This window comes from Rana temporaria, chromosome 6 (assembly GCF_905171775.1).
Source record: "Rana temporaria chromosome 6, aRanTem1.1, whole genome shotgun sequence".
In the NCBI taxonomy this organism is placed as follows: domain Eukaryota; kingdom Metazoa; phylum Chordata; class Amphibia; order Anura; family Ranidae; genus Rana; species Rana temporaria.
This window is the reverse complement of record NC_053494.1, coordinates 29,812,396-29,839,052: the sequence shown is the minus strand read 5'-3', so window position 1 is coordinate 29,839,052 and position 26,657 is coordinate 29,812,396. Positions and strand designations below refer to the sequence as shown.

General features: G+C 45.1%; 2 protein-coding genes across 2 annotated transcripts in view; one reads left to right on the top strand and one right to left on the bottom strand.

Annotated features, from left to right (window-relative positions):
- Positions 1-12,174, top strand: part of LOC120943328 (glucagon receptor-like) — a 90,405-nt gene extending 78,231 nt beyond the window's left edge. Inside the window, exons 12-14 of the mRNA XM_040356563.1 lie at positions 2,260-2,398; positions 7,752-7,793; positions 11,532-12,174. Of these exons, the coding sequence (XP_040212497.1) occupies positions 2,260-2,398; positions 7,752-7,793; positions 11,532-11,600 (250 nt within the window). The 3' untranslated portion in view covers positions 11,601-12,174. The remainder of the gene's footprint in view (positions 1-2,259; positions 2,399-7,751; positions 7,794-11,531) is intronic.
- A 10,052-nt stretch (positions 12,175-22,226) lies between these two features.
- On the bottom strand, positions 22,227-26,226 carry LOC120943327 (E3 ubiquitin/ISG15 ligase TRIM25-like). Its single transcript, XM_040356562.1, has 2 exons — positions 26,186-26,226; positions 22,227-23,863 (listed from the first exon to the last, which is right to left on the bottom strand). The coding sequence occupies exon 2, from the start codon at positions 23,860-23,862 to the stop codon at positions 22,291-22,293; it is 1,572 nt and encodes a 523-aa protein (XP_040212496.1). The 5' UTR covers position 23,863; positions 26,186-26,226; the 3' UTR covers positions 22,227-22,290.
- Positions 26,227-26,657: the final 431 nt, after the last annotated feature.

Sequence of the window (26,657 nt, the reverse complement as noted above, 5' to 3'; positions counted from 1 at the left end):
GCTTTTGCAAGATTGTGTGCCATTACATACTGTATTTTAGATATGTGCAACTTTTTTTCGTTCCAAATTCGTTTTTCGTCGAAATTCAACAAATTTGTTGAATATTAGAATTAACGAAAACTCATTTAACAAATTTTTCAGAAAATTCGGACATTCAAAAATAAGAACGAAAATCCAAAAATTCAACAGAACGAAAATAAGAAAACCCAAAGATTAGAAAATCTAAAATAACTAACTAATAACTATTACTAACTATTAAATTATAGATATTGGAATTTTCTTTCAAATTTGCCTGTTAGTGAAAGTAATGAATACAAATTTATCCGAAGTTATTAATTATCCGAAATAACGAATGCTGCATCTCTAAACTAATGGAACGTAACAAATTAATAATAATAATAATAACTTTTTATTATTATTTTTTTATTATTAATAATTTGTTACGTTCAATTCGTTTAGAGATGCAGGAATTTGTTATTTTGGCCCCGGGTATCTATGCGTATGATTCCTAGAATCATTTACGCATAGATACGGCGTAGATCCGACAGTTGTAAGTCACTTACACCGTCGGATCTTAGATGTAATTCTACGCTGGCCGCTAGGTGGCGTTTACGGTGATTTCTCATTTGACTATGCAAATGAGCCTGATACGCCGGTTCACAAACGATTTTGCGCCGCCTCGTCGTCGTTTACGTTGTTTCCGTAAGCGTATGGTTACCCCTGCTATATAAGGGGTAACCTTACGTCAGTCCGCCGTATGCCATGTTAAGTATGGCGTCGGGTCAGCGTTGTCTTTTTCCGTCGTTTTGCTAAGTCGTTCGCGAATAGGACTTTACGTCAATGACGCTCACGTCGGCTTCATTGACGTTTTCCGTCATGAGCTGGAGCATGCGCACTGGGCTATTTTTACGGCCGGCGCATGCGCAGTTCGATCGGCGCGGGGGCGCGCTTAATTTAAATACAAGCCGCCCCCTTTGAATTACACGGCCGTACGCCGGGCCATTTACACTACGCTGCCGCAAATTACGAAGCAAGTGCTTGGAGAATACGGCACTTGCTCCAGTAAGTTGTGGCGGCGTAGTGTAAATGGCTTACACTACGCCGCCGCGGATTCTATGTGAATCTGCCCCTCAGTATATTCATAGAAACATATGAAAATAGGTGAAAGAAACAATAAAATTATCAATTTGCTCACTCGGGTCTACTCAATGGGCAGAGGTATCAGTCAAATTTCAAGGAGCAGGTGGTATGGTGCTGTCGGAGTCAACCCAAGAGCCCCAAACCTTCAAGATTTTTTTTGGACACCCTCTGGCCTCATATGTCAACTTATACAGTGGTATAGCATGGTTGATGGTGGTGAGCCAGAAGGCAATGGTAGGTAAGGATGGAGACTTTCAGTGGAAGGTTATTGACTTTTTAGCATAAAACTGCGACCGCATAAAATTGCGGTCCTGTCTCCCACAATTTGGCTAGAAGAACATTTTACCGATTTAGATCTCCATGAATTTTAATTCAGTACCCCTGGTCTAGAAGGCAAGACAAATCATTTTTATTTAGTTGTCCACCTCTCCACCTTTTTTTTTTTTTTAAAACAATTAAGGGCCAGATTCAGGTCGAATCGCGTAAATCCGCGGCGGCGTAACGTATCACATTTACGTTACAACGCCGCAAGTTTTACGGGCAAGTGCTTGATTCACAAAGCACTTGCCTGTAAACTTGCGGTGGCGTAACGTAAATCCGTCCGGCGCAAGCCCGCCTAATTCAAATGGGGCGTGTATCATTCCCACGCCGAACGTACTGCGCATGCTTCGTTTTGAAATTTCCCGCCGTGCTTTGCGCGAAATGACGTTGCACCGGCGTAATTTTTTGAACGGCGACGTGCGTTACGTCCTTTCCAATTCACGGACGACTTACGCCTGTCGGATCTTACCCAGAAGCCGTCGTACCTTGGTTTGAGGATTCAAACTAAAGATACGACGCGGGAAATTTGAAAATACGCCGGCATATCAGTAGATACTCCGGCGTATTTCATCTGTGAATCTGGCCCTTAGTTCGCAAGATTAGATATATTTTGGGGGCAAGATGATGGTACACTGCAGTTTCTGGAGGTATACAAGGAGGCAGTGTAAAGTTTTACTTATTGCCAACCTATCTACTACTTAAATATATGGTGGTTTGACCCATTAGATACAAATACTGTAAAAAAAAAAAAACTATTTCCATTCACAATTTATAATGAATTCAGTCTCTCTCCCACAGATTGGCCAAGGCCACACTGACACTGATTCCTCTTTTTGGGATCCATGAAGTTGTGTTCATCTTTGCCACAGATGAGCAAACATCAGGAGTTCTGCGATATGTCAAAGTCTTCTTTAACCTCTTCTTCAGCTCTTTCCAGGTGAGTTTGGCAACAAGTAAAAATGTAGATTAATTACTAAGGGGTGCATTTACAAAAAAAAAAAAGTACAGAGTCATTTGTCCTGTCATGTACATTCGTTCTAGGGGAATTTCCACAAACTTAAATGTTACTAGGCTATTTTATAGCGACTAGATGGAGATAAATATTTATTTACTATAATCATCAGCTCCATCTTGTGGTCATAATGTGGTATTTACCTCATTTACACTATTTGTATGAATGAAGAGCATCTGACCTGAAGAGAAAATAGCCTAGCAGCATCATTTTTTTCCCCTCATTTGAACAGAATGAGCGTTAATGCAGTTACACAGGGTGAATAGCTCTGCTAATTTTTTATATATTTTTTACAAATGGCTTCACTACAAACTGTCTAGCTTTCTCCTCCAACCAAGGTCACCACACTCAATACTTTTCTCCTTTGAGGCTGACCTTGTCCTCACAACCACTATGACCTCCTTCCTGCTCTATTGTATACTCTGGCCCAGATTCACAAAGCACTTACGCCGACGTATAACAAGTTACGCCGACGTAAGTGCAAATGTGCTCCGTCGTATCTGTGCGCCAGACCCACAAACTAATATGCGCCTAAAAACAGGCTACACCCCGCCGACGTATCTTGCTTACGGCGGCGTAGAGTGGGCGCACATTTAGGCTGGGAGCATGGTGCCGCTCCTATTGATTAGCCATTCAAACATGCAAATGAGGGAAATACGGCGATTCACGAACGTGCGCGTGCCCGGCGCATGCTACGCGAGAAAGCGTAAAGTTATTCCCCATAAAGGAGGTGCAACCCAGCAACAGACATGCTCAGGTCTGCACCAGGGAACACAAGCTGGCGTATTGTGCGTTGGACGTGTGTACGCAGTGATCCAGCGTAGCTTAGGCAGTTTTCCCGGCGTGGTTGTGAGCAGGCACATAGGGGTGCGTGCACGTCATGGCGCATGCCCAGTTTGTGATACGTACCTGTCTGACGCTCGGCCCATCATTTGCATGGGGTCATGCCTCATTTGCATGGGTTCACGCCCACTTCCACCTACGCCGATGTGCGCCTTCGAAACCCACGCCACGCTGGCGCAGCGTTGGGAGCACTGGCTTGCTGAATGCTATGCTTGCCTGTCTGCGCTGCGTTGGTGTAGCGTACTGTGTGTGCTCTACGGTGGCGTAATGTGCGCCTTGCTTTCTGTGAATCTGGGCCTCTCTATCACACATCTTCAATCTTTCCCTCTCCACAGGCACCTTTCCCTCCCCTCTAAAACATGTACTGGTTACCCCCCTAACTGGACCCCACCTATTTGAAAAACTTCAGACCCATCTCTGCTTCCGCTTGCCTCCAAACTTCTTGAACACCTTGTCCACAACCGTACAAGTTGCTACCTCATGGATAGTAACCTTTTTGACCCCCCCCCCCCTACTTTCTAGCTTCTACTCATAACATTCCACTAAAACGGCTCTATTAAAACTCAATAATGACCTACTAACTGTTAAAACAAATTGCTCTTACTTCATACTCATACTCTTATGCCCTGTACACACGATCGGAATTTCCGAATGGAAAAAGTCAGATGGACTTTTTCCATCGGAAATTCCGACCATGTGTATGCCCCATCAGAAATTCCGTCTGAATTTAGATAGAGAACATGTTCTCTTTTACTCCGATGGAATTCCATCGGAATTCTGATGTGATTTTGGTCAGACAAGGGTCCTACCGTGTGTATGGGGCTTTAGACCTTTCTGCTGTTCTAAGCATCTATCCATGATGTGAAACATGTTAGCTTTTTTGTCCCCTATGTCCACTTTCTACCATTGATTGCAGTGTTGCATGAATTTTTGGATGTTATACAGCTTTGGATTTTATCCTTTGTTCATTTTGTTTCAATAAAACAGAATGAATCAGAGTGCGGCAGTCCAGGAACATTTCTTTTTTCCACGGATCAGCACAGAGTTTGCACCTGTCAGTACTACAGGGCGGGAGCACAGCATAGGTCGCAGGGCTTGGAGCGGTACTCTTTTTCCCTTGATACACTTCTCCTCAAAGTCCGCTCCCTTGACCTCCATGGCTCTTGCGCTCTCCTTGGTTCTCCTCCTACCTTTCCCATCTTTCCTTCAGTGTCACCTACAACTTAATCTCTTCCACTCCTCTCCCTTTGTTGGGGTATCACAAGGCTCTATCCTTGAGCCTCTTCCATTATCGCTCTACAGCTATTCCTTGGGACCATTGATAACCTCCCATGGCTCCCAACACCACCTCTAGGCCAACGACACTCAGATCTCTCTGGCTCACCTCCTCAATCTCCTCATGTATCACAAATCGATGAGCAACATATCAGTATGGGTGTCAGTGGCGGCCCGTCCATAGGGGGCGCCTGGGCGCCGCCCCCCCACCCCAAAGCCATTAACAAAAGAAAATGAAAAAAAAAATGAAAAAACATTTTTTTTTTTTTTTGGCCCTTTAAGAAAAAAAAAGTCCTTTAAAGTGTTCGGGGCGGGCTCTGGGCGCCGGGAACAGTGAAATATTAAGGCATAGGCATCATTGAAACGTCCTGCCAATGCTGCAGCAAGACGTTTCATTTGCAAGGTTTTTTTTTAAGCTCTGTGGCGTTGTGCAGGACGCCACTCCAGCCAATCACATTGGTCCTGTGTCTCTCCAGCCCCTCACATTGGTTCCTTCTGCACTGCTAGGAAATGAGCAGTGCTTTTCCCGGGCAGACGGCTGTGTCACTTTCACTTTCAGTTCTCTGGCTCCAGGACATGGAGGTAAGTAAAATATTCTTGTTAAAACCCTTTATTTATTCTTTTAACCCAGTGTCTGTCCAGTGTCCACTCCATCCACATAGAGCAGCACCTTGCTGGATGTATTGTCAGCTTGTGATGGAGAGTGGAGGGGGGGCCATGCTTCACCCGATCTGTGCTGGAGCCTTCATTACACACATCTCCTGTGTGTGAGGGAGGGCTCCCTGCTCTGCGACCTACAGCCATGCTTTACAAGTCTCTTATCTCTGTCTCTTATATCTGTCTCTTATATCTGTCTCTTATATCTGTCTCTCTCTGTCCCTCTGTCTCTCTCTCTCTCTCTCTCTCTCTCTCTCTCTCTGTCCCCCTGTCTCTCTCTGTCCCTCTGTCTCTATCTGTATATCTATCTATCTATCTGATTATCTATCTATCTAATTATCTATCTGATTATCTATCCATCCATCTGATTAACTATCTAATTATCTATCTATCTAATTATCTGTCTGACTATCTATCTATCTATCTATCTATCTATCTATCTATCTATCTATCTATCTATCTATCTATCTATCTATCTATCTATCTATCTATATCTCTATCTAATTATCTGTCTGATTATCTATCTATCTATCTATCTCTATCTAATTATCTGTCTGACTATCTATCTATCTATCTATCTATCTATCTATCTATCTATCTATCTATCTATCTATCTATCTAATTATCTGTCTGACTATCTATCTATCTTATTATCTGTTAGATAGATAGATAGATAGATAGATAGATAGATAGATAGATAGTCAGACAGACAGATAATTAGATAGATAGATAATCAGATATATAGATTGAATATCTATCTATCTGTCTGTCTATCTATCTATCTATCTATCTATCTATCTATCTAATTATCTGTCTGACTATCTATCTATCTTATTATCTGTTAGATAGATAGATAGATAGATAGATAGATAGATAGATAGATAGATAGATAGATAGTCAGACAGACAGATAATTAGATAGATAGATAATCAGATATATAGATTGAATATCTATCTATCTGTCTGTCTATCTATCTATCTATCTATCTATCTATCTATCTGTCTGTCTGACTATCTATCTATCTGATTATCTATCTATCTATCTATCTATCTATCTATCTATCTATCTATCTAATTATCTGTCACATAGATAGATAGATAGATAGATAGATAGATAGTCAGACAGATGATTAGATAGATAGATAATCAGATAGATTGAATATCTATCTATCTAATTATCTGTCTGATTATATATCTATCTATCTATCTGATTATCTATCTATCTGTCTGATTATCTATATATCTATCTAATTATCTATCTATCTATCTGATTATCTATCTATCTGATTATCTATATATCTATCTAATTATCTATCTATCTGTCTGATTATCTATATATCTATCTAATTATCTATCTATCTATCTATCTATCTATCTATCTATCTATCTATCTATCTATCTATCTATCTAATTATCTATATATCTATCTAATTATCTATCTGTCTGATTATCTATCTATCTATCTAATTATCTATCTATCTATCTGATTATCTATCTATCTATCTATCTGATTATCTATCTATCTATCTATCTATCTATCTATCTATCTATCTATCTATCTATCTATCTATCTATCTATCTATCTATCTATCTATCTATCTATCTATCTATCTATCCTATCCAATCTATCCATCTGTCTAAATGCAGGTCACATTGAATGTGAGTGACATTGGGGGGGGGGGTTGGTTGGGGTTTTGTTTGCGCCCCCCCAAAAAAATGGAGCACCAGCCGCCACTGATGGGTGTCACACCATTTCCTCAAATTCAATCTGTCCAACAATGAGCTTGTAATATTTCCTCCAAACCCAACCCCACCCCCACCTCATGAGATCAATAACACCACTATTGGTCCCTCCACGCATGCCAGGATGCTAGGCTTAATCCTAGACTCTGACCTCTCCTTCAGGCCCCACATCCATTCACTGGCTAAACCTCCATTAAATGTCCAGAATTCACCCCTTTTTAACTAACAATACCACAAAACAACATATTCACTCCCTGGTTATCTTCCACCATGACTACTGCAATTTTACTGGCCTAGGCCAGGCTGGGTTCACACACCATCTTCGCATGCGGCTCATAGCAGGGGTCTGGTGCGTCCTCATTCGTTGTTTCAGGTCCAATTTCAGCCCACATTTTTGGCTGAATTTGGACTTAAAAACGGACCAAAAGATGCATAGGGCTCCTGTGCAAATTTGCACCAGAGCCACAGTAGAGATATGTGAATCTCCTGCTATTGCGACATGGATGCGGTTCGGCCACCTCTATCAGATCATCTTCCACATCTTATACCTTTCAGGAACACCTTTCCCTCCCTTTTAGATTGTAAATGGCTTGAGCAGGGCCCCCTTCATCCTTCTGTATTAAAACACAATGTATCTGTACCTTTTTTTCCCCCCTCAGTTTGATGCATTGATAATACTGGAGTACACGAGCAGGGGGATGATTATTTAACATGATTATGTGGTTAAAATTACAACCTTCAATTCTCTTTTACTCTTACAGGGTTTTCTGGTCTCTGTGCTGTACTGTTTTGCCAATAAAGAGGTGAGTGAAAGCAAGCAGCTATGTACCTGGATGCTATGAGCAGGGCCAGCCCTATGATGGGACCGGGTGGTACCATGGGTACCAGGCAGCACTTTTAGGGGGGCAGCATACTGATGCCCGCCAGCTCCGCTACCCAAATAAAATTGATGTCCTTTTTTTCCCACAAATAGAGCTTTCTTTTGGTGATATTTGATCACCTCTGCGGTTTTTATTTTTTGTGCTATAAACATATATATTTTTTAACTTTTTACTATAATAAATATCCCCAAAATTTAGAAAAATAAACAATTTTCTTCAGTTTAGGCCAATATGTATTCTTCTACATATTTTTGGTACCAAAAAAAAACACAATTAGCGTACATTGATTAGTTTGCGCAAAAGACATTGTGGCCGCCGGCAATTCACAGGTCCCTTTATACTCCTGGATACATGTATAGAGCCATGGCAGGTCCTTTTATACATCTATAGAGCCATGACAGGCCCTCTTTATACATCTATAGAGCCATGACAGGCCCTCGTTATACTCCGTTATACATGTATAGAGCCATGACAGGTCCTCTTTATACTCCTATATACATTTATAGAGCCATGGCAGGGCCTCTTTATATTCCTTTACATGTAAAGAGTCTCGACAGGCCCTCTTTATACATGTATAGAGCCATGACAGGTCCTCTTTATACTTCTTTATACATGTATAGAGCCATGACAGGTCCCCTTTATACTTCTATACATGCATAGAGCAATGACAGGTCCTCTTTATACTTCTTTATACATGTATAGAGCCATGACGGGTCCCCTTTAGTTATCATGATATAAAATAATGAATGTGGGGGCCTTTTGGTTGGCGTGATTTTTTTTTATGGGGGGGGGGGCAGAATTTAATTCTTGGTCCCAGGCAGCACAATGTCTTGGGCCGGCACTGGCTATGAGCAACACTAAATCATTCTCTTTATTCAGATATTTGAATGAAGTTGACTTAACATGTCAAAAGAAAAGTTAGGGAAGTGTATTTCTAAATAAGAATCATACTGCAGCATTGGTCCCCCGCCGGCTCTAAAGCCTCGTACACACGATCCAATTGTTGGCCAACTGAGCATCAGATTTTTGTCTTAGGGGCGTGTGCCAGGATTTTGTCTTGCATACTAACAGTACACAATTTTCGTGCAACAAACACAAACGTAGTGACGTACTACGAGGAATTTCAGCTTTTGAGCGCCACCTTTTGGGCCCCTTCTGTTAATTTCACATTTGGTGAGCATTGATTCCGAGCATGCGTGTTTGTACTTTCAACTTGCATGTGATAGACTTGTGTACTGACCATCAGAAAATCTGACAACCAACCGTTGTCCGCCGAAAATGTACTAATCCGTCATCTAACATTTGTTGGCAGAAAATTGGACAACAATTGTCAAAAGGAGCGTACTAAAGGGTCAGATTTTAGGACAACAGTCTGTCAACAGACAATCCCCTGCCAACAATTGGATCGTGCGTACGAGACTTTAGGGTAAGAACTGAGCGCGGTCGTATGACGTGGCTCCCAAACAAAATTGGCGTCCTTTTTTTCCCACAAATAGAGCTTTCTTTTGGTGGTATTTGATCACCTCTGCCGTTTTTAGTTTTTGCGCTATAAACAAAAATAGAGCGACAATTTTGAAAAAAATGAATATTTTTTACCATAATAAATATCCCCCAAAAATATATAAAAAAACGATTTTTTTCCTCAGTTTAGGCCCATACGTATTCGTCTACGCAATAAGCGTTTATTGATTGGTTTGCGAAAAAGTTATAGCGTTTACAAAATAGGGGGTAGTTTTATGGCATTTTTATTATTATTTTTTTTTTACTAGTAATGGCGGCGATCAGCGTTTTTTTTGGTACTGCGACATTATGGCGGACACTTCGGATACTTTTGACACATTTTTGGGACCATTGGCATTTTTATAGCGATCAGTGCTATAAAAATGCATTGATTACTATAAAAATGCCACTGGCAGGGAAGGGGTTAACACTAGGGGGCGGGGAAGGGGTTAAGTATGTTCCCTGGGTGTGTTCTAACTGTAGGGGGGGTGGCCTCACTATGGGGAAATGACTGATTGCTGTTCATACATTGTATGAACAGATGGTCAGGCATTTCTCCCCTGACAGGACCGGGAGCTGTGTGTTTACACACACAGCTCCCGGTCCCCGCTCTGTAACGAACGATCGCGGGTGCCCGGCTGTGATCGCGACCGCCGGGCACGTGCGCGGGAGTCAGGAGCGAGCGGCCGCTAGGAGAGCCGACGTTATACTACGTGCTCTCGCGCAGGAGAGCCAACCTGCCGTCGGCTGGTCGTTATGTAGTTAATATGTTGATTTCCTTTGATCCTTAGTGCCATCTAGTGGGCACAATGCATATTTCTGAAATACCACAATATGGCCACTAGATGGAACCGAATATCATAGGAACCCAACAATTAACTCTTTTTTTTTGTTTTGGATAGAGTAAAGAGGAATTAGAACACCTGCCATGTTTTTATTGCTGTCTGGGTCTCCATTAGGTAGAATCACCCTCTCTATTTGTCAAGTTTACTGTTTTCATAAAAAGTAAAAGTTAAAATAAAAAATCCCACATTTCGGGCTGTCCCTGAACAGCAATAGAGGGGATATCTTCCAATGGGGACACTAGTTGAGCCTGGTAACAAAGAGGGATTCCCTCACTTTGAAGAGATTTCCTCCCACTTCCCGTGTTGGCTATGAGACAGGAAGTGAGGGGAAATCTCACAAATAGGACACAGCTGGCAAAAAAAAAAATCAACCATGACAGGGGTTATAAGTCTCCCTTATGCCATCCAAAAGCACTAGTGGGTAGATTCACAAAGAGTTAGGCCGGCTTATCTACAGATAAGCCGACCTAACTCTGAATCTAAGCCGACCTATGTTTAAGTGTATTCTCTAACAGAGATACACTTAAACATATCTAAGATAGGACGGCTTGCGCCGTTCTATCTTAGATTGCAATATTTTGGCTTACCGCTAGGTGGCGCTTCCATTGCGGCCGGCGTAGATTATGTAAATGAGCATTTACGACGATTCCCGAACGAACGCGAGCCCGCCGCAGTCGATTAACGTCGTTTCCGTAAGCGATAGGCCGCCTAAAGTTATTCCACCTATGAGGTGGAATAACAATGTTAAGTATGGCAGCCGTTCCCGCCGCGAGGTTCGAATTTTTTACGTAGTTTGCGCAAGTCGTCCGCGAATCGGGATTTACGTCGTTTACGTCCGCGTCGAAATCAATAGGCCCGTACGGCCTACTTAGCCGCAATGCGCACTGGGAAATGTAGTCGCCCGGCGCATGCGCAGTGTCAAAAAACGTGAGGTCAAGCCTCATTTCCATACAACACGCCCCCCTCCAAGTCATTTGAATTAGGCGCGCTTACGCCCGCTCGTTTTAGGCTACGCCGCCGAAAATTAGCAGGTAAGTGGTTTAAGAATCACTACTAGCCTAACTAATTTACGGCGGTGTAGCCTAAAAAGACTAGGCTAGGCCGCCCTAAAGTTAAGCGCCCCTACGTGAATCTACCTATAGGTACTTGTAGAGGGCTCTGATGCATAGTAGGGGAGCATGGAAAAGGCAAGCATCCATTGATTGAGGGTTCTTCTAAGATAACCTGTCCTTTTTCTCTTGATTGGATAAAAGGAACAGATTTTTATTTATTTTTTTAAACTAAATAGACTTGTCTGATTTTTCATCCCCTTTAGGTCCGGTATGAGATCCGAAAAAAATGGCAGATGTGGAAAATGAACAAGGCGCCCTTGTGCCTTCGGTGACCCATCATAATGATATTGGACGCTTTATGTGCGCCTTTTGCCATGGAACTGAGGGGGGGGGGGGGGGCTGGCCTAAACTAACAGAACTCCATCCCATTAATACGGGGCAAGAAAGTGACAACTCTACTCTGGCTCTTAGGTCACTATAACAATGGTGACCATCAGGGTATTATCAAGCACTCAAGTACGTTAGACTGCAAGACCGAGGCATCGAGTGTTCACCAATACAGAGAATCAACACAACATCTCCAAAGCCATCCAACCAATTGTACAGAAATGTCACCAAATGCCCGCCCCCTTCACTTGTAGACCTGGAATACTTGAGCCAGTGGACAACTCTGTGAAGGAACATGCTGGAGTCCGAGAGGGTTTCATGGGATGAATGTTATATTTTAAATTGTAATTCTTATCTGAAGTGTGCCAATATTTTTGTGATTGGATTCTCCGCACAAAAATAGTTAATTTTCCTGCAGTGAACTGAAACAAAGCTAAACTCATGGAAGCAGGCTTAAAATGAACGCCAGGATAAGCAAATATTGTCTAAATACATTCGGCATGTAATTTCTTCCTTCAATCTTGGTGTGCATTGTGTATTTCTTCCAGATCTGTGCAGTAATCCAGTGTGACACTTTACCTCTGTGTAGGAGCTTCCTGTAATGAAGACCAGTCACTGCTGCCCTCTCTTCTTGTGCAGGGTGACTGGTCTAGACTCCGCCCATGGGCGTCCGCTCCATAGGGCAAGGGGGGTCGTTTGCCCTGGAATCGCCAGGGAGAGCCAGGCCCTGGGGCCAATTTAAGCGGTGACTGCAGCGCTTCCCTCCCCTCTAGTTGTCCCTTATTTAGAGTGCCTGTCCCTCTTCTCTAATGTAAAGGGGTCCAGTGATGCAGGGTGCTGTGTAATGTAAAGGGGTCCAGTGATGCAGGGTGCTGTGTAATGTAAAGGGGTCCAGTGGTGCAGGGTGCTGTGTAATATAAAGGGGTCCAGTGATGCAGGGTGCTGCGTAATGTAAAGGGGTCCAGTGGTGCAGGGTGCTGTGTAATATAAAGGGGGCCAGTGATGCAGGGTGCTGTGTAATGTAAAGGGGTCCAGTGATGCAGGGTTCTGTGTAATGTAAAGGGGTCCAGTGGTGCAGGGTGCTGTGTAATATAAAGGGGTCCAGTGATGCAGGGTGCTGTGTAATGTAAAGGGGTCCAGTGATGCAGGGTGCTGTGTAATGTAAAGGGGTCCAGTGATGCAGGGTGCTGCGTAATGTAAAGGGGTCCAGTGGTGCAGGGTGCTGTGTAATATAAAGGGGGCCAGTGATGCAGGGTGCTGTGTAATGTAAAGGGGTCCAGTGATGCAGGGTTCTGTGTAATGTAAAGGGGTCCAGTGGTGCAGGGTGCTGTGTAATATAAAGGGGTCCAGTGATGCAGGGTGCTGTGTAATGTAAAGGGGTCCAGTGATGCAGGGTGCTGCGTAATGTAAAGGGGGCCAGTGATGCAGGGTGCTGTGTAATGTAAAGGGGTCCAGTGATGCAGGGTGCTGTGTAATGTAAAGGGGTCCAGTGGTGCAGGGTGCTGTGTAATGTAAAGGGGTCCAGTGGTGCAGGGTGCTGTGTAATGTAAAGGGGTCCAGTGGTGCAGGGTGCTGTGTAATGTAAAGGGGTCCAGTGGTGCAGGGTGCTGCGTAATGTAAAGGGGTCCAGTGATGCAGGGTGCTGTGTAATGTAAAGAGGGCCAGTGATGTGGGGTGCTGTGTAATGTAAAGAGGGCCAGTGATGTGGGGTGCTGTGTAATGTAAAGGGGTCCAGAGGTGCAGTTGTGGAGAGGGGGTACACAGTAGTGACAAAGAGATATTGAAAGATGCAGGGGGCACAGTGGGGTGTTTTTCCATATTAACGTGTGGGGGGGGGGGGGAGAAAGGGTAAAATGCAACTGTGTATCGCCGCTGCCAAAGCGCCCCCCTCTGAAAAAATTTCAGCGGACGCCCATGACTCCGCCCCCTCCTGTATGTAGCACTACCACGAATGAGCTGCTGGTTTGTTTTGGGTGGCATGTTACCTCATGGCTCCTCCGCCGTCTAGGGGTGTATGGTGAATGTAGCAGTAACGGAATGTCCACGACAAGTGTCTTTTTCTGTGCTCTTTATTATCCAGCCGGGTAAAAACAATAAAACTTTGTGGTGATAGGAGAGTTGAAGTGAAAGGAGAAATAGCAGATTTAGGCGTAGCAATAGGGAAACAGTCCTGCTTCCAACAACACTTAGGCCCAGATTCACGTAGGAGATATGACGGCGTATATCCAGATACCCTGTCGTATCTCTGAGTCTGAGGCGTCGTATCTTAGCGCCTGATTCAAAGAATCAGATACACTGGTCGTATCTTATACAAATTCTGGCGTAAGTCTCCTACGCCGTCGTATCTTAACTGCATATTTACGCTGGCCGCTAGGGGCGTGTACGCTGATTTACGCCTAGAAATATGGAAATCAGCTAGATACGCCAATTCACAAACGTACGCCCGGCCGTCGCATTACAGGTACGCCGTTTACGTTAGGCTTTTTCCGGCGTAAAGTTACCCCTGCTATATGAGGCATAGATGAGGCGTACCAATGTTAAGTATGGACGTCGGGCCAGCATCGAATTTTCCGTCGATTATGTCGTTTGCTTAAGTCGTTCGCGAATAGGGCTGTGCGTAATTTACGTTCACGTCGAAAGCATTGGCTTTTTGCGGGTTAATTTGGAGCATGCGCACTGGGATACTTTTACGGACGGCGCATGCGCCGTTCGGAGAAAGCGTCATTTACGTGGGGTCACAATACATTTACATAATACACGCCCACATCTTCCACATTTGAATTAGGCGGGCTTACGCCGGCCTATTTACGCTACGCCACCGCAACTTTGCTTTGAGAATACTGCACTTGCCTGTCAAAGTTGCGGAGGCGTAACGTAAATAGGATACGTTACGCCCGCACAAAGATGCGCTCTCCTACGTGAATCCGGGCCAGAGTCTTCTTCGCCATTCCAGCCAGAGTGGGTGTAGCGTACCTGGACAGGCCTTTCTCACTGACCTGGCAGCCAGAGTATCACCCGGAACTTAGAGGAAAAGTCTCTGCCACAGACCCTCCTTAGGATTGAGGTAGCGGAGATAATCCTCCTTAATAGACTTTGGCCTGGATCTCCTTCAGGTAGTTTGCAGGTTACCGACTGACAGGGGACCAACCTTTCAGTAATCCGTTCCCTTGATCCCCGGTGGACTGTCGAGACCCTTTTGGATTGCCAGCCTCTCTTGGCTCTCCTCAGATGGACTCCCCACCGAACAGCTATCTCGCTTGGGATCTTCTCAGGATTGGGGACCCAGTCGATTACTGGGGCCCCACCACAGCTTTAAATGTTCCAGACCAACATGCTCCCAGAACCAGGAACACTGCGTGGCATGTGTACCCCGGCCTGGAAGGCCATTTCGCCCGGGCGCCGTGATGCAGTCACCCCACAGGTGGATGCCGCACTCGAAAAAGAACCCAGACCAATGGCGTCTGTCTCATAAATACCCTCCCCCAGCATGCACAGCGAGGAGAAACCCTCCTGATAGGCTGCTGGGAAAAGCACCCAAATCTTGACTCCACTGCTGCCACCTACCATCCTGGGGTGGGAATAGCACCCCAGGAACAGCAGAATAAGCCCACAGCACAGCCAAACTGAGACAGACCCAATTTGAACAGATTAACTGGATCAGAGCCAACCAACTCTCTGATCCCCGTCTAAATTTAACAAAGCACCGGTACCTGGAAGTAACCAGGCGCTACATGGGATTTTCTGCAGGAAGCCTGGCATGGGTGGAGCTCCTAAACACCTCCCACAGCTCTAACTCCAGGTTTGTGCAGCATAGGGATGATGGCACTGCTATTTTTACAAGGTATTATCTGGATTTATATCCTTTGTGGCTATTAAGGATACATATTTAACCACGTAATGCCCGCCGCACGGCAATTTACGTCCACAGAATGGCACGTACAGGCAGAAGGATGTATATATACGTCCTTGCCTTCTAGCGGGTGGGGGGTCGGCGGGCAGCGGCGGGCGGATTCCCGCGGGGAGCGATCCGGGGCGACGGCGCAGCTATTCGTTTATAGCCGCTTCGTCGCGATCGCTCCCCGGAGCTGAAGAACGGGGAGAGCCGTATGTAAACACGGCTTCCCCGTGCTTCACTGTGGCGGCGTATCGATCGAGTGATCCCTTTTATAGGGAGACTCGATCGATGACGTTAGTCCTACAGCCACACCCCCCTACAGTTGTAAACACACACTAGGTGAACCCTAAATCCTACAGCGCCCCCTGTGGTTAACTCCCAAACTGCAACTGTCATTTTCACAATAAACAATGCAATTTAAATGCATTTTTTGCTGTGAAAATGACAATGGTCCCAAAAATGTGTCAAAATTGTCCGAAGTGTCCGCCATAATGTCGCAGTCACGAAAAAAATCGCTGATCGCCGCCATTAGTAGTAAAAAAAAAAAATGAATAAAAATGCATTAAAACTATCCCCTATTTTGTAAACGCTATAAATTTTGCGCAAACCAATCGATAAACACTTATTGCGATTTTTTTTTACCAAAAATAGGTAGAAGAATATGTATCGGCCTAAAGTGAGGAAAAAAAAAATGTTATATGTTTTTGGGGGATATTTATTATAGCAAAAAGTTAAAAATATTGCATTTTTTTCAAAATTGTCGCTCTATTTTTGTTTATAGCGCAAAAAATAAAAACCGCAGAGGTGATCAAATACCACCAAAAGAAAGCTCTATTTGTGGGGAAAAAATTACGCCAATTTTGTTTGGGAGCCACGTCGCACGACCGCGCAATTGTCTGTTAAAGCGACGCAGTGCCGAATCGCAAAACCTGGCCTGGGCATTTAGCTGCCCAAAGGTCCGGGGCTTAAGTGGTTAAAGCTAAAGCAGCTTCCCCTTTGCACATTGACCACAGGGGATTTCTGCCATTTACAGAATGTCATTTATTTAAATTAAAGTTGTTCTGAGGCTTTGGAAGATATGGAGAGGAGGGGCAGTGATGTCTCAAAATGCACCTCATTCTGTGAATGGCAGCAGTGCAGAGCGAGCGCCCCCTTGTGGTCAGTATGCAAAGGAGAAGTTGCTCAGCCCAGGACCTGGAAGATCGCTGCCATCACTAAATGCTCCAGGGATCGTCAGCTTCCCCAGTGGCCCCACAGGTAGGGAATATGTACTGCATGCTTACATTGTGCCAAGCTGGGCAAAAGTAATTATGTAATAGAGATCACACCTGGAGTTCCCATCTCTTTAGGTGCTTTCAAACAGGTGGCTGAGCCACAGTTTTAACCGCCCACCTGAATTGTAACAATACAGATGAACAGGGCTATGCACGTGCCACGATAACCACTTAAGCCACACAGCGGCAAATTTAATGGGACGTACATGTACGCCCATTTGCCTGTCCATGCCATTCTGTCGACGTATATGTGTGTGCGGCAGTCGGCAAGTGGTGGCCTTTACACGTACACTTTAGTCAACCTCTGGTGGTTAAAAAATAAAATAAATTCCTGCAAGGCAATGTCATAATGTGCTAGTATGCATTAAATGCTAGCACATTATGAGAAACTTACCTTAGAACAAAGCCTCTGCAATGTCACTGCTGAGACAGCTGGGGTCAGGGACGCGATAACATCACTCCCGCGCATGCGCACTGCCTTTTCCGGCACTTGCTCTGAAGGCCCTACTCTGTAAGCCGGAAACTCTAGGTACTGTGATATTCACAGTACCTACAGGTAAGCCTTATTATAGCCTTGATCTGCCTGCATTGCATAAAGAAGCACAGAGACCAGTCATGTAATGAAAATCAAAATGTTTTATTTGAAATTTTAAATGACATGTTGATGAGGAGGGAAGGGAGACACCAAAAATCTGATTGGATTTCAACTTTAATAAAGGCTTTTGCCTTATTTTGCAGATGCATTTTTTTTTTTTTGCTGTCTGTGTCCCAATTGATGAATTTATTTTTATTTCCTGTCCCAGAGACACAACAGGAAGTGGGGAAATCTCTCCAAATTATGACGAAACACATTCTTGAGTCTACCACAAATGTTATTATACAATCTCCTTTGGATCTACCAACCACTATGTTGTACAAGGGACTTCCTGATTGGATAGATGAGGTTTGTCCTCATATTACCAAGTTTTTTGTAAATCTCAATTGTAAATCTCAATTAGATTGTTTAGAACAGGGCTCGACAATTCCCGGTCGCCAGGTCGCCATGGCGACTAGAAATAGTGTCCTGGCAACTTTTGTGTGTGAGCTGGCGCCATCTGGTGGTGAGCCGTTGGTATTACAAGTTATTACCACCAGATGTGTGAGCTGGCGCCATCTGGTGGTGGCCGTTGGTATTACAAGTTAAGCATTACAAGTTAAACAGCAATTCTAATGCAATTTTTCACTATTTTTCACTATTTTCAATGCCATATTCTTCCCTCTAATTAGAACCCCCAAACATTATATACATTTTGTATCCTAACACCCTAGAGAATAAAATGGCGATCATTGCAATACTTTCTGTCACGCCGTATTTGCGCACTTTTTTGGGAAAAAAATACACTTTTTTTAATTAAAAAATAAGACAACAGTAAAGTTATCCCCATTTTTTTTTTTAATATTATGAAAGATAATGTTAGGTTGAGTAAATTCATACCCAACATGTCACGCTTCAAAATTGCGTCCGCTCGTGGAATGCCGACAAACTTTTACCCTTTAAAAATCTTCATAGGCGACGTTTAAAAAAATCTACAGGTTGCATGTTTTGAGTTACAGAGGAGGTCTAGGGCTAGAATTATTGCTCTCGCTCTACCAATCGCGGCGATACCTCACCTGTGTGGTTTGAACACCGTTTACATATGCGGGCGCTGCTCACGTATGTGTTCGCTTCTGCGCGCAAGCTCGTCGGGATGGGTGCGTTTTCTGGCTCCTAACTTTTTTAGCTGGCTCCTAGATTACAAACAAATTTGTCAAACCCTGGTTTAGAAATTGTATGGAAATTGTATGGTCAGATTGTATTGTGTATGGTGTCTTTTGGGTACAGGTGTGTCGATTATAAATAGATGGAAATCTTCCAAAGTTCTGGATTTCTCATGACTTTCTCTCTCAGTGATACTATTCACCAGAACAAATAGAGAGGATGGATCTCTCCAGAGGGGACACAGACAGCAATAAAAACCTGACAGAGGGTCTAATCCTTCCCTACTCCTTTTAGAACAGCAAAAAGTCTTCAGATCTTCTCGAACATCAACCAATAAAATCAACAGTGACATAACAACCCGACACCAATCGTATTACAGTCTCCTATAAGAGGAGCTCTCTATAGAATGAGTGTCACCTCTGCAGTGTTTCCTACCACTCTCCTAAGTTCCCACAACTCAGAATGGGGAAGAATGTGTCGCTGTGGTCCCAGTCACTTGTATGGAAGTGGGCGGGTTTTATATGGGTGGAGGGTGTGGCTACCTTGTGCCTAAATGAGAGAGAAAAAAAAAATCTCTTCATTGTAATTTATCTGACAGATGTGCAAAAAAAAGAAAGGAAAGAAAAAAATTCTAAAAATAGAAAAAGCTGCACTCCGGGATAAGAAAATATTGGGCTAGATTCAGGTACGGCGACGTAAATTTGTGCGGGCGTAGCGTATGTTTTTTACGCTACGCCGCCACAATTTAGAGAGGCAAGTGCAGTATTCACACAGCACTTACTCCGTAAGTTGTGGCGGCGTAGCGTAAGTCTGCCGGCGTAAGCGCACCGAATTCAAATTGTCAAGAGGTGGGCGTGTTTTATGTAAATAAAACATGACCCCACGTAAATGACGTTTCTCACGAACGGCGCATGCGCTGGCCGTGAACGTATCCCAGTGCGCATGCTCCTAATCACGTCGTAAATAGTCAATGCTTTCGACGTGAACGTAATTTACGCAAAGCCCTATTCGCGAACAACTTACGCAAACAACGTAAACGACGCAAAATTCGACGCTGTCCCGACGTCCATACTTAACATTGGCTATGCCTCATATAGCAGGAGTAATGTTACGCCGGAAAAAGCCTTACGCAAACGACGTAAAAAAATCTGCCGGGCGCACTTACGTTTCTAAATCGGCGTATCCAGCGCATTTGCATATTCTACACTGAAATTGACGGAAGCGCCACCTAGCGGCCAGCGTAAATATGCACCCTAAGATACGACGGCGTAGGAGACTTACGCCCCTCGTATCTTAGCCTAACTTAAGCGTATCTGATTTCCAGAATACGCTTAAATTTACGACGGCGTAGATTCAGAGTTACGACAGCGTATCTACTGATACGCCGGCGTAACTCTCTATGAATCTAGCCCATTGTCTATATATACTCATCGTGTGTATTCTTGAATCTCGATGAGTTTTGTGCATTTCTTCCAGATCTGTATAGTAATCCAGTGTGAGACTTCCTGTAAGAAAGACCAATCACTGCTGCCCGCTCTCCTTGTGCAGGGGGACTGGTCTGGTCTCCGCCCCCTCCTGTAGTGAATGGGTCCTTCTGGGCACCTCCCACAGCACAGGATATGTACAGCACAGTGATGAGGTCACTGCTACTTTTATATAATATCTGGGTTTGTAAAAGCAGTTGAAGCACACAAAATGGATTTATATGCACAGTGGCTAATGAGAAATAAATTTGTATTTTTTTTTTCTTCCTGAACTCAGCTTTAAAGCGGACACTGAGGCTGAGTTCACACCTATGAGAATTGGATGTGGCGTTTCTCAGCACCCAATTTGCATAGCAGAAGAATGTGACCTGCTCTCTATGGAGCCGGTTCACATGGCCCTGGGGTGGCTGCGGAGCGCACTGTGCGTCTTTGCCTCCGTTTCAGGGCAGAATCCAGGCAAAGATTCTGCCCTGATTCATCCCCTGAAACGGAGAACAGGGACGGACAATCTTGCTGTGCGATCTGCGGCCGGTTTAGGTGTGAACTGAGCCTCAGTAATTTTTTTCAACTTTATCTTTCCGTAGCTGTCAGTCAGCCAGCCAGCCAATCAGGGGAGAGAGGGGGCAGAGTCAGGTTGGGGCTCCATGTCTGAATGGATTCATGAAGCTCTGACTCAGCTTGGGTGCCCCTATAGCAAGCTGCTGGCTGAGGGGGCACACAAAGGAGGGAGGGGCCAGGAGCAGCGAAGAGGGACCCGAGAAGAGATGGGTCCGGGCTGCTCTGTGCAAAATCAACTGCACAGAGGGGGCAAGTATAACATGTTTGTTATTTAAAAAAACAAAACAAATAAAAAACAAAACTTTACAACTACTTTAAAGCGGAGTTCCACCCAAAAGTGGAACTTCCGCTTTAAGCACTCCTCGCCCCCTTACATGCCACATTTGAGTGGCACTTCCTCCTGCCGCCTAGCCGACTCCTCCTCTCCACCTAGACGGCCCCTCCCTCTAGGCAATCTCCTGGGACACGTGACGAGTCTCAGGAGATCGCCTGTCCACTCCAGGAGCGCAGCGCGACTCGCGCATGCACAGTGCGTGGCTGGCCGTGAAGCCGAAAGCCATCACGGCTGGGTGCCCAGAGTGGCAATGTAGGCGCCGGCGGACAGGAGGGGGGAGAGAAGCGACGCTCCGGGCGGCCGAATCGCTCCCAGCTGAGAAAAATCATAACTAGTTATTGTGCATTCTCTTGGCAAAGTTAATCTGAAAGCAGAAGGATCGTTTTATGAAAATTGAGAATTTGATAGGATAATCAAAAAAAAATAAAGTCCAGGAAGGCGCCATCAGATGGTCAGACAATCAATTTTTATATTTTGTCTGAAGGTTCCAATGAAATACTACAGGTATGAGGCCAGCTTTACTTAGTAAGTTTACCCAATAATTTCTGGCATATTCATTTTGTAATGGCCAGGGCTGGTGCAAGGATTTTTGACACCCTAGACCAGTGATGGCGAACCTTGGCACTCCAGATGATCTGGAACTACATTTCCCATGATGCTCTACTACACTGCAGAGTGCATGAGCATTGTGGGAAATGTAGCTCCATAACATCTGGGGTGCCAAGGTTCGCCATCACTGCCCTAGATGGAACCTCATTTTGCAGCCTCTCCCCTTGGCTCCACCCCCATCCAACTCCATCAGAAGATTCCTCGCGCTGCAGTTTGCACCGACCTAAATCACTGATGTCAATGTAGCCTTAGCATAAGGGGATATAAACATGTATCGTTCTGAATGCTGTTGAAATCTCTTTCAAATAATGTTGGTTAAGCCCTCGTTCATAGAATGCGGCTTTAAAATCGCGCAACTTCATCAGAAGCCGCACAATTTCAAAGCTGCGAGTGCGCCTTCAGGTGCAACTTGGAAGACATCTGTGTGGCTTCATGCACAGAGGTCCATGCAAGTCGCACCCAAAATCGTCAAAAGTAATGCAGGAACTACTTTTCCAAATCGATGCGGCACCGTAAAGTCGGCATCGCACCGATTTGAACTGTGCCATTGCCGACAATAGGGTGCGACTTGTCATGCGATTTGACCTGTCAAATCGCATGACAAGAACCTCCGATGTGAACTAGGCCTCACTGCTAATATAGAGCTTCTTTGATGTTCTCAGATGCAACTACGCCCAAGAGGATTTCACCTACTTTATTATTTGTATTGATGACAACATTTTATAAAAAATAAATTATGTAAATTATTGTTTGATAGAAAACACCGGAGATACCAGCTTTACCCAGGCTCCCTTATTCAGATAGAAGACAGCATGGAGGGGTTCGGTGAAGGTGGTGGTGAAGGTGTGGAGGTGTCTGATGGGGTCACTCAGCTGGTAGAAGGACAGACGGTCATCTTCATAATCCAAATATAATCCCAATCTCTGCACAGGAGACTCCGGGTATAACGGTTCTTTCTGAGAGTCATGTAGATATCCATATTTATTTTCAGTTTTGCAGAAACTCCAGGACTTGTTATTATCCCCAATACTAGACTCCTCTCCATCTCTCTTTATACTGGGATAGCAAACACCCACATCCCAATCCCCACAGTCCCCGACCTCTACTTCCCAGTAATGTCTCCCACGGGAAAAACTCTCCATACTCATCACCTGATTGTATTTTGTAAATCTCTGTGGTAATTTTGGCCTATTCTGTTCTGTTTCAGAGCAGGATGCTGTTCTCAGGTCATCAGATAAAGCCACAAAGTCAAAGGCAGTTTTTCTATCCAGTAGCAGATCAGTTCCATCCTGTGTATAAAGATTGTTTTTCAATTGCATATTAGTGATAAGGTCAGTTATAGATTTGTGTAAAACAAGTGAGATCATAAAATCATCCAGATCATGAACAAAAGATTCCTCCACATTCTGGTCACCGGTGTGCGATTCCTGACCTTGTAGGACAGTTATTGGGTCGGTCATGTTACACAACTTCTCAATGTGACCAATTTTCCTGGACAGCTCGTCCTTCTGGATCTCCAACTGTTTAATGAGATCATTGAGTGACAGCGAGACCTCCTCTACCTGCCTGGAGATCTCACTCAGGACTCTCTTCTCCTGGACCTCCAGCTGTCTCCTGATCTCCTCAAACAGGCAAGTGACTCTCTTCTTCTCATCGTCTGCTTTTTCTTGTGCTTTACTCTTCTGGTCCTGTAGATTCTGAACGTTCTTCTCAGCCGTCTCTTTTGTCATAGTCAGTTTTTCGAGAATATTCCTCAGTTTCTCCTTCTTCTTCTCCAAAGCTTCTTCTAGAAGTTCCACTTCATGTCCTTTATGTTTCCCCACCAGACAGCAGGACACACATAGACAGACGGCGTCCTCGGAGCAGTAATACTCCAGAAGCTTCTTGTGGATGGAGCATTTTTTACTACTGAAGGACGAGGTGGGTTCCACCAGCACATGGTCCATTGTCTTGTTGTGGGCGGTCAGGTGTTTATCACACATAGAATTCTCACAATGTAGACAAGATTTAACAGCTTCCCCCGGAGAATCCACACAATACGTACAGAGGATCTCACTTTTCTCCTCCTTTTGTTGTGTAGATCTGAAGTTGTCCACAATGTTACACAACTTCCTGTTCTTCTCCAGAGTAGGACGTTCTACATACTCCTCTCTGCACTCCGGACAGGAATAAACTCCGGACCCCTCCTGTGTATCCAGAACAGTCACAATACAATCCCGGCAGAAGTTGTGTCCACATCTCAGCGACACCGGCTCCGTATAAAGGTTCAGGCAGATGGAGCAGCTCAGCTCGTCTCCTAGAGCAGACGACGCCATTCTAGCAACAAGGAAGAAGAAGAAACGAAACTAAAAATCTGTTTGCATAAAGAAGGCGGAGGCTCTTTACAAGTTAACCCCTACAGAGGACAGAAAGAACCCAAAGCAAATTATGTGTACTTATTGTCTGTCACTGAAATATATGTGTAGCTTTATCGTATCGGTGCTAGTTAAATTTAGAGGGAGATCACAGTGTAGTTAACCACTTGCCGCCCGCCAATGACATATTGACGTCGGCAAAGTGGTTGTAGAATCCTGACTGGACGTCATATGACGTTCTCAGGATTCTGAGCCGCTGCGCGCCCCTGGGGGCGCGCATCGCGGCGATCATTGTTGCAGGGTGTCAGTCTAACGGATCCAATCACGGCTGATCACGATGTAAATAGGAAAAGCCGGTAATCGGCTTTTCCTCACTCGCGTCTGTCAGACGCGAGTAGAGGAGAGCCGATCGGCTGCTCCTGTGACAGGGGGGGGTTTGTGCTGATCGATCATCAGCACAGCCCCCCCCCCCCCCCGAGGATGCCCACTGGACCACCAGGGATGGCCATATAGACCACCAGTGAAAAAATAAATAAAAAAAAAGGATGCCACCCTAGACCACCAGGGATGAGGACACACAAAATGGATGCCAATCAGTGCCCACAATGGGCATCACTGATTGGCAGGCATTGTTTGGCACTGATTGGCATCCATTAGTACAACACATACAATAGTGCCCATCTATGCCCATCCGTACCACCTATCAGTGCCCATCCATGCTGCCTATCAGTGCCCATCCATGCCGCCTATCAGTGCCCATCCATGCCGCCTATCAGGGCCCATCCGTGACGCCTATCAGGGCCCATCCGTGACGCCTATCCGGGCCCATCCGTGACGCCTATCCGGGCCCATCCGTGACGCCTATCCGGGCCCATCCGTGATGCCTATCCGGGCCCATCCGTGACGCCTATCCGGGCCCATCCGTGACGCCTATCCGGGCCCGTCCGTGCCACCTATCTGTGCCCATCTGTGCCACCTATCCGTGCCCATCCGTGCCGCCTATCCAAGCCCATCCATGCCGCCTATCCGTGCCGCCTATCAGTGCCCATCCGTGCCGCCCATCAGTGCCGCATATTAGTGCCCATCAATGCCACCACATCAGTGCCACCTCATCGGTGCCCATCAGTGCCGCCTTATCAGTGCCCCATAGTGCAGTACCATCAGTGCCCATCAGTGAAGGAGAAAACGTACTTATTTACAATGTTTTATAACAGAAACAAAAAAATACTTTTTTTTTCTAAATTTTCGGTCATTTTTTTATTTTTTTTGCAGAAAATAAATATCCCAGAGGTGATCAAATACCAGCAAAATAAAGCTCTATTTGTGGGTACAAAATGATAAAAATTTAGTTTGGGTACAGTGTTGTATGACCGCGCAATTGTAATTCAAATTGCAACAGTGCTGAAAGCTAAAAATTGGTCTGGGCGGGAAGGTGTATAAGTGCCTGGTATGGAAGTGGTTAAACTCTGATCCAAATTTGCCATGTGTAAATAGGGTCTCTGTCTCAGATTGGCTGTGCTGCAGGCTTATTCTGTTGTACTGGGGTGTTCTTCCAGCCCCAGTGCTGCAGGTGGCAGCAGTGGAGTCAAGGTTTGGGTGCTTTTTCCCAGCAATCAGGAGGGTTTGTCCTCGCTGTGCATGCTGGGGAGGGGTATTTATGGGGCAAACGCCAGTGGTTCTGGGTCTACTTCGAGTGTGGCACCCACCTTTGGGTTGACCACATCACGGCGCCCTGGCGTTATGGCCAGCGTTGCCAACCCCCTGAAGTGAAATTTACTGGCAAGAATGCCAAAATTTACGAACGGCACCAATTTTTTACTGACGCTGCAAAAAAGTACCTACAATTACTGTTTTCAGTGCTAAACAGTGCAAGTATAAATATTTAAACTATAAACACATAGCTAGTGCTATTAGCAATGTGTTTAAGTTAAACAAAAGTCAAAAAACATATTTCTCCATTTACATGAAGGTCAGGCCACTATAACCCGGCCAGCACTGGGTCCCCCCCTTACATCAGAGCCTGCAGGGATCCCCCTTACAGTGAAAGGGAACTCTTATGTAAAGGGGAACGCTGCAGATCATGATCTAAGGGGGAACTCTGATGTAAGGGGAGGCTCTGGTGACCAGAGACCACCTTCCGCAGAGTGAATACACTAAGGTAAGGGGAGTTACTATTACTAATATAGGGGGGAACCTTTATATCAGTGCCCCTTAGATTATTATTGTATTCACTTCTCTTACATCAGCAACCCCCCCAGACTGACCTGGCGGCGCTGTCACTGACCTCCTCTCAGGTGCACCATGCAGGGCTCAGTCAGATTGCTCCAGCTTGGTGGCTCTGGTTTTCCTATGGTCTCCTCTCCACAGTTCACACACGTCTGACTTCTCCCGTGACCCCCATGATCCCTGCGGCGCTCCCACTAATGACTCTTCTCCCGACTCCTATCAGAGACTGCAGACATGATGTAGGAAATGGTCAGAGGCTGCGGACAGGATACAAGAACAGGAGATGGTCAGAGGCCGCGGACAGGATAGAAGAACAGGAGATGGTCAGAAGCTGCGGACAGGATACAAGAACAAGAGATGGTCAGAGGCCGCGGACAGGATACAAGAACAGAAGATGGTCAGAGGCCGCGGACAGGATAGAAGACCAGGAGATGGTCAGAGGCCGCGGACAGGATAGAAGAACAGGAGATGGTCAGAGGCCGCGGACAGGATAGAAGACCAGGAGATGGTCAGAGGCCGCGGACAGGATA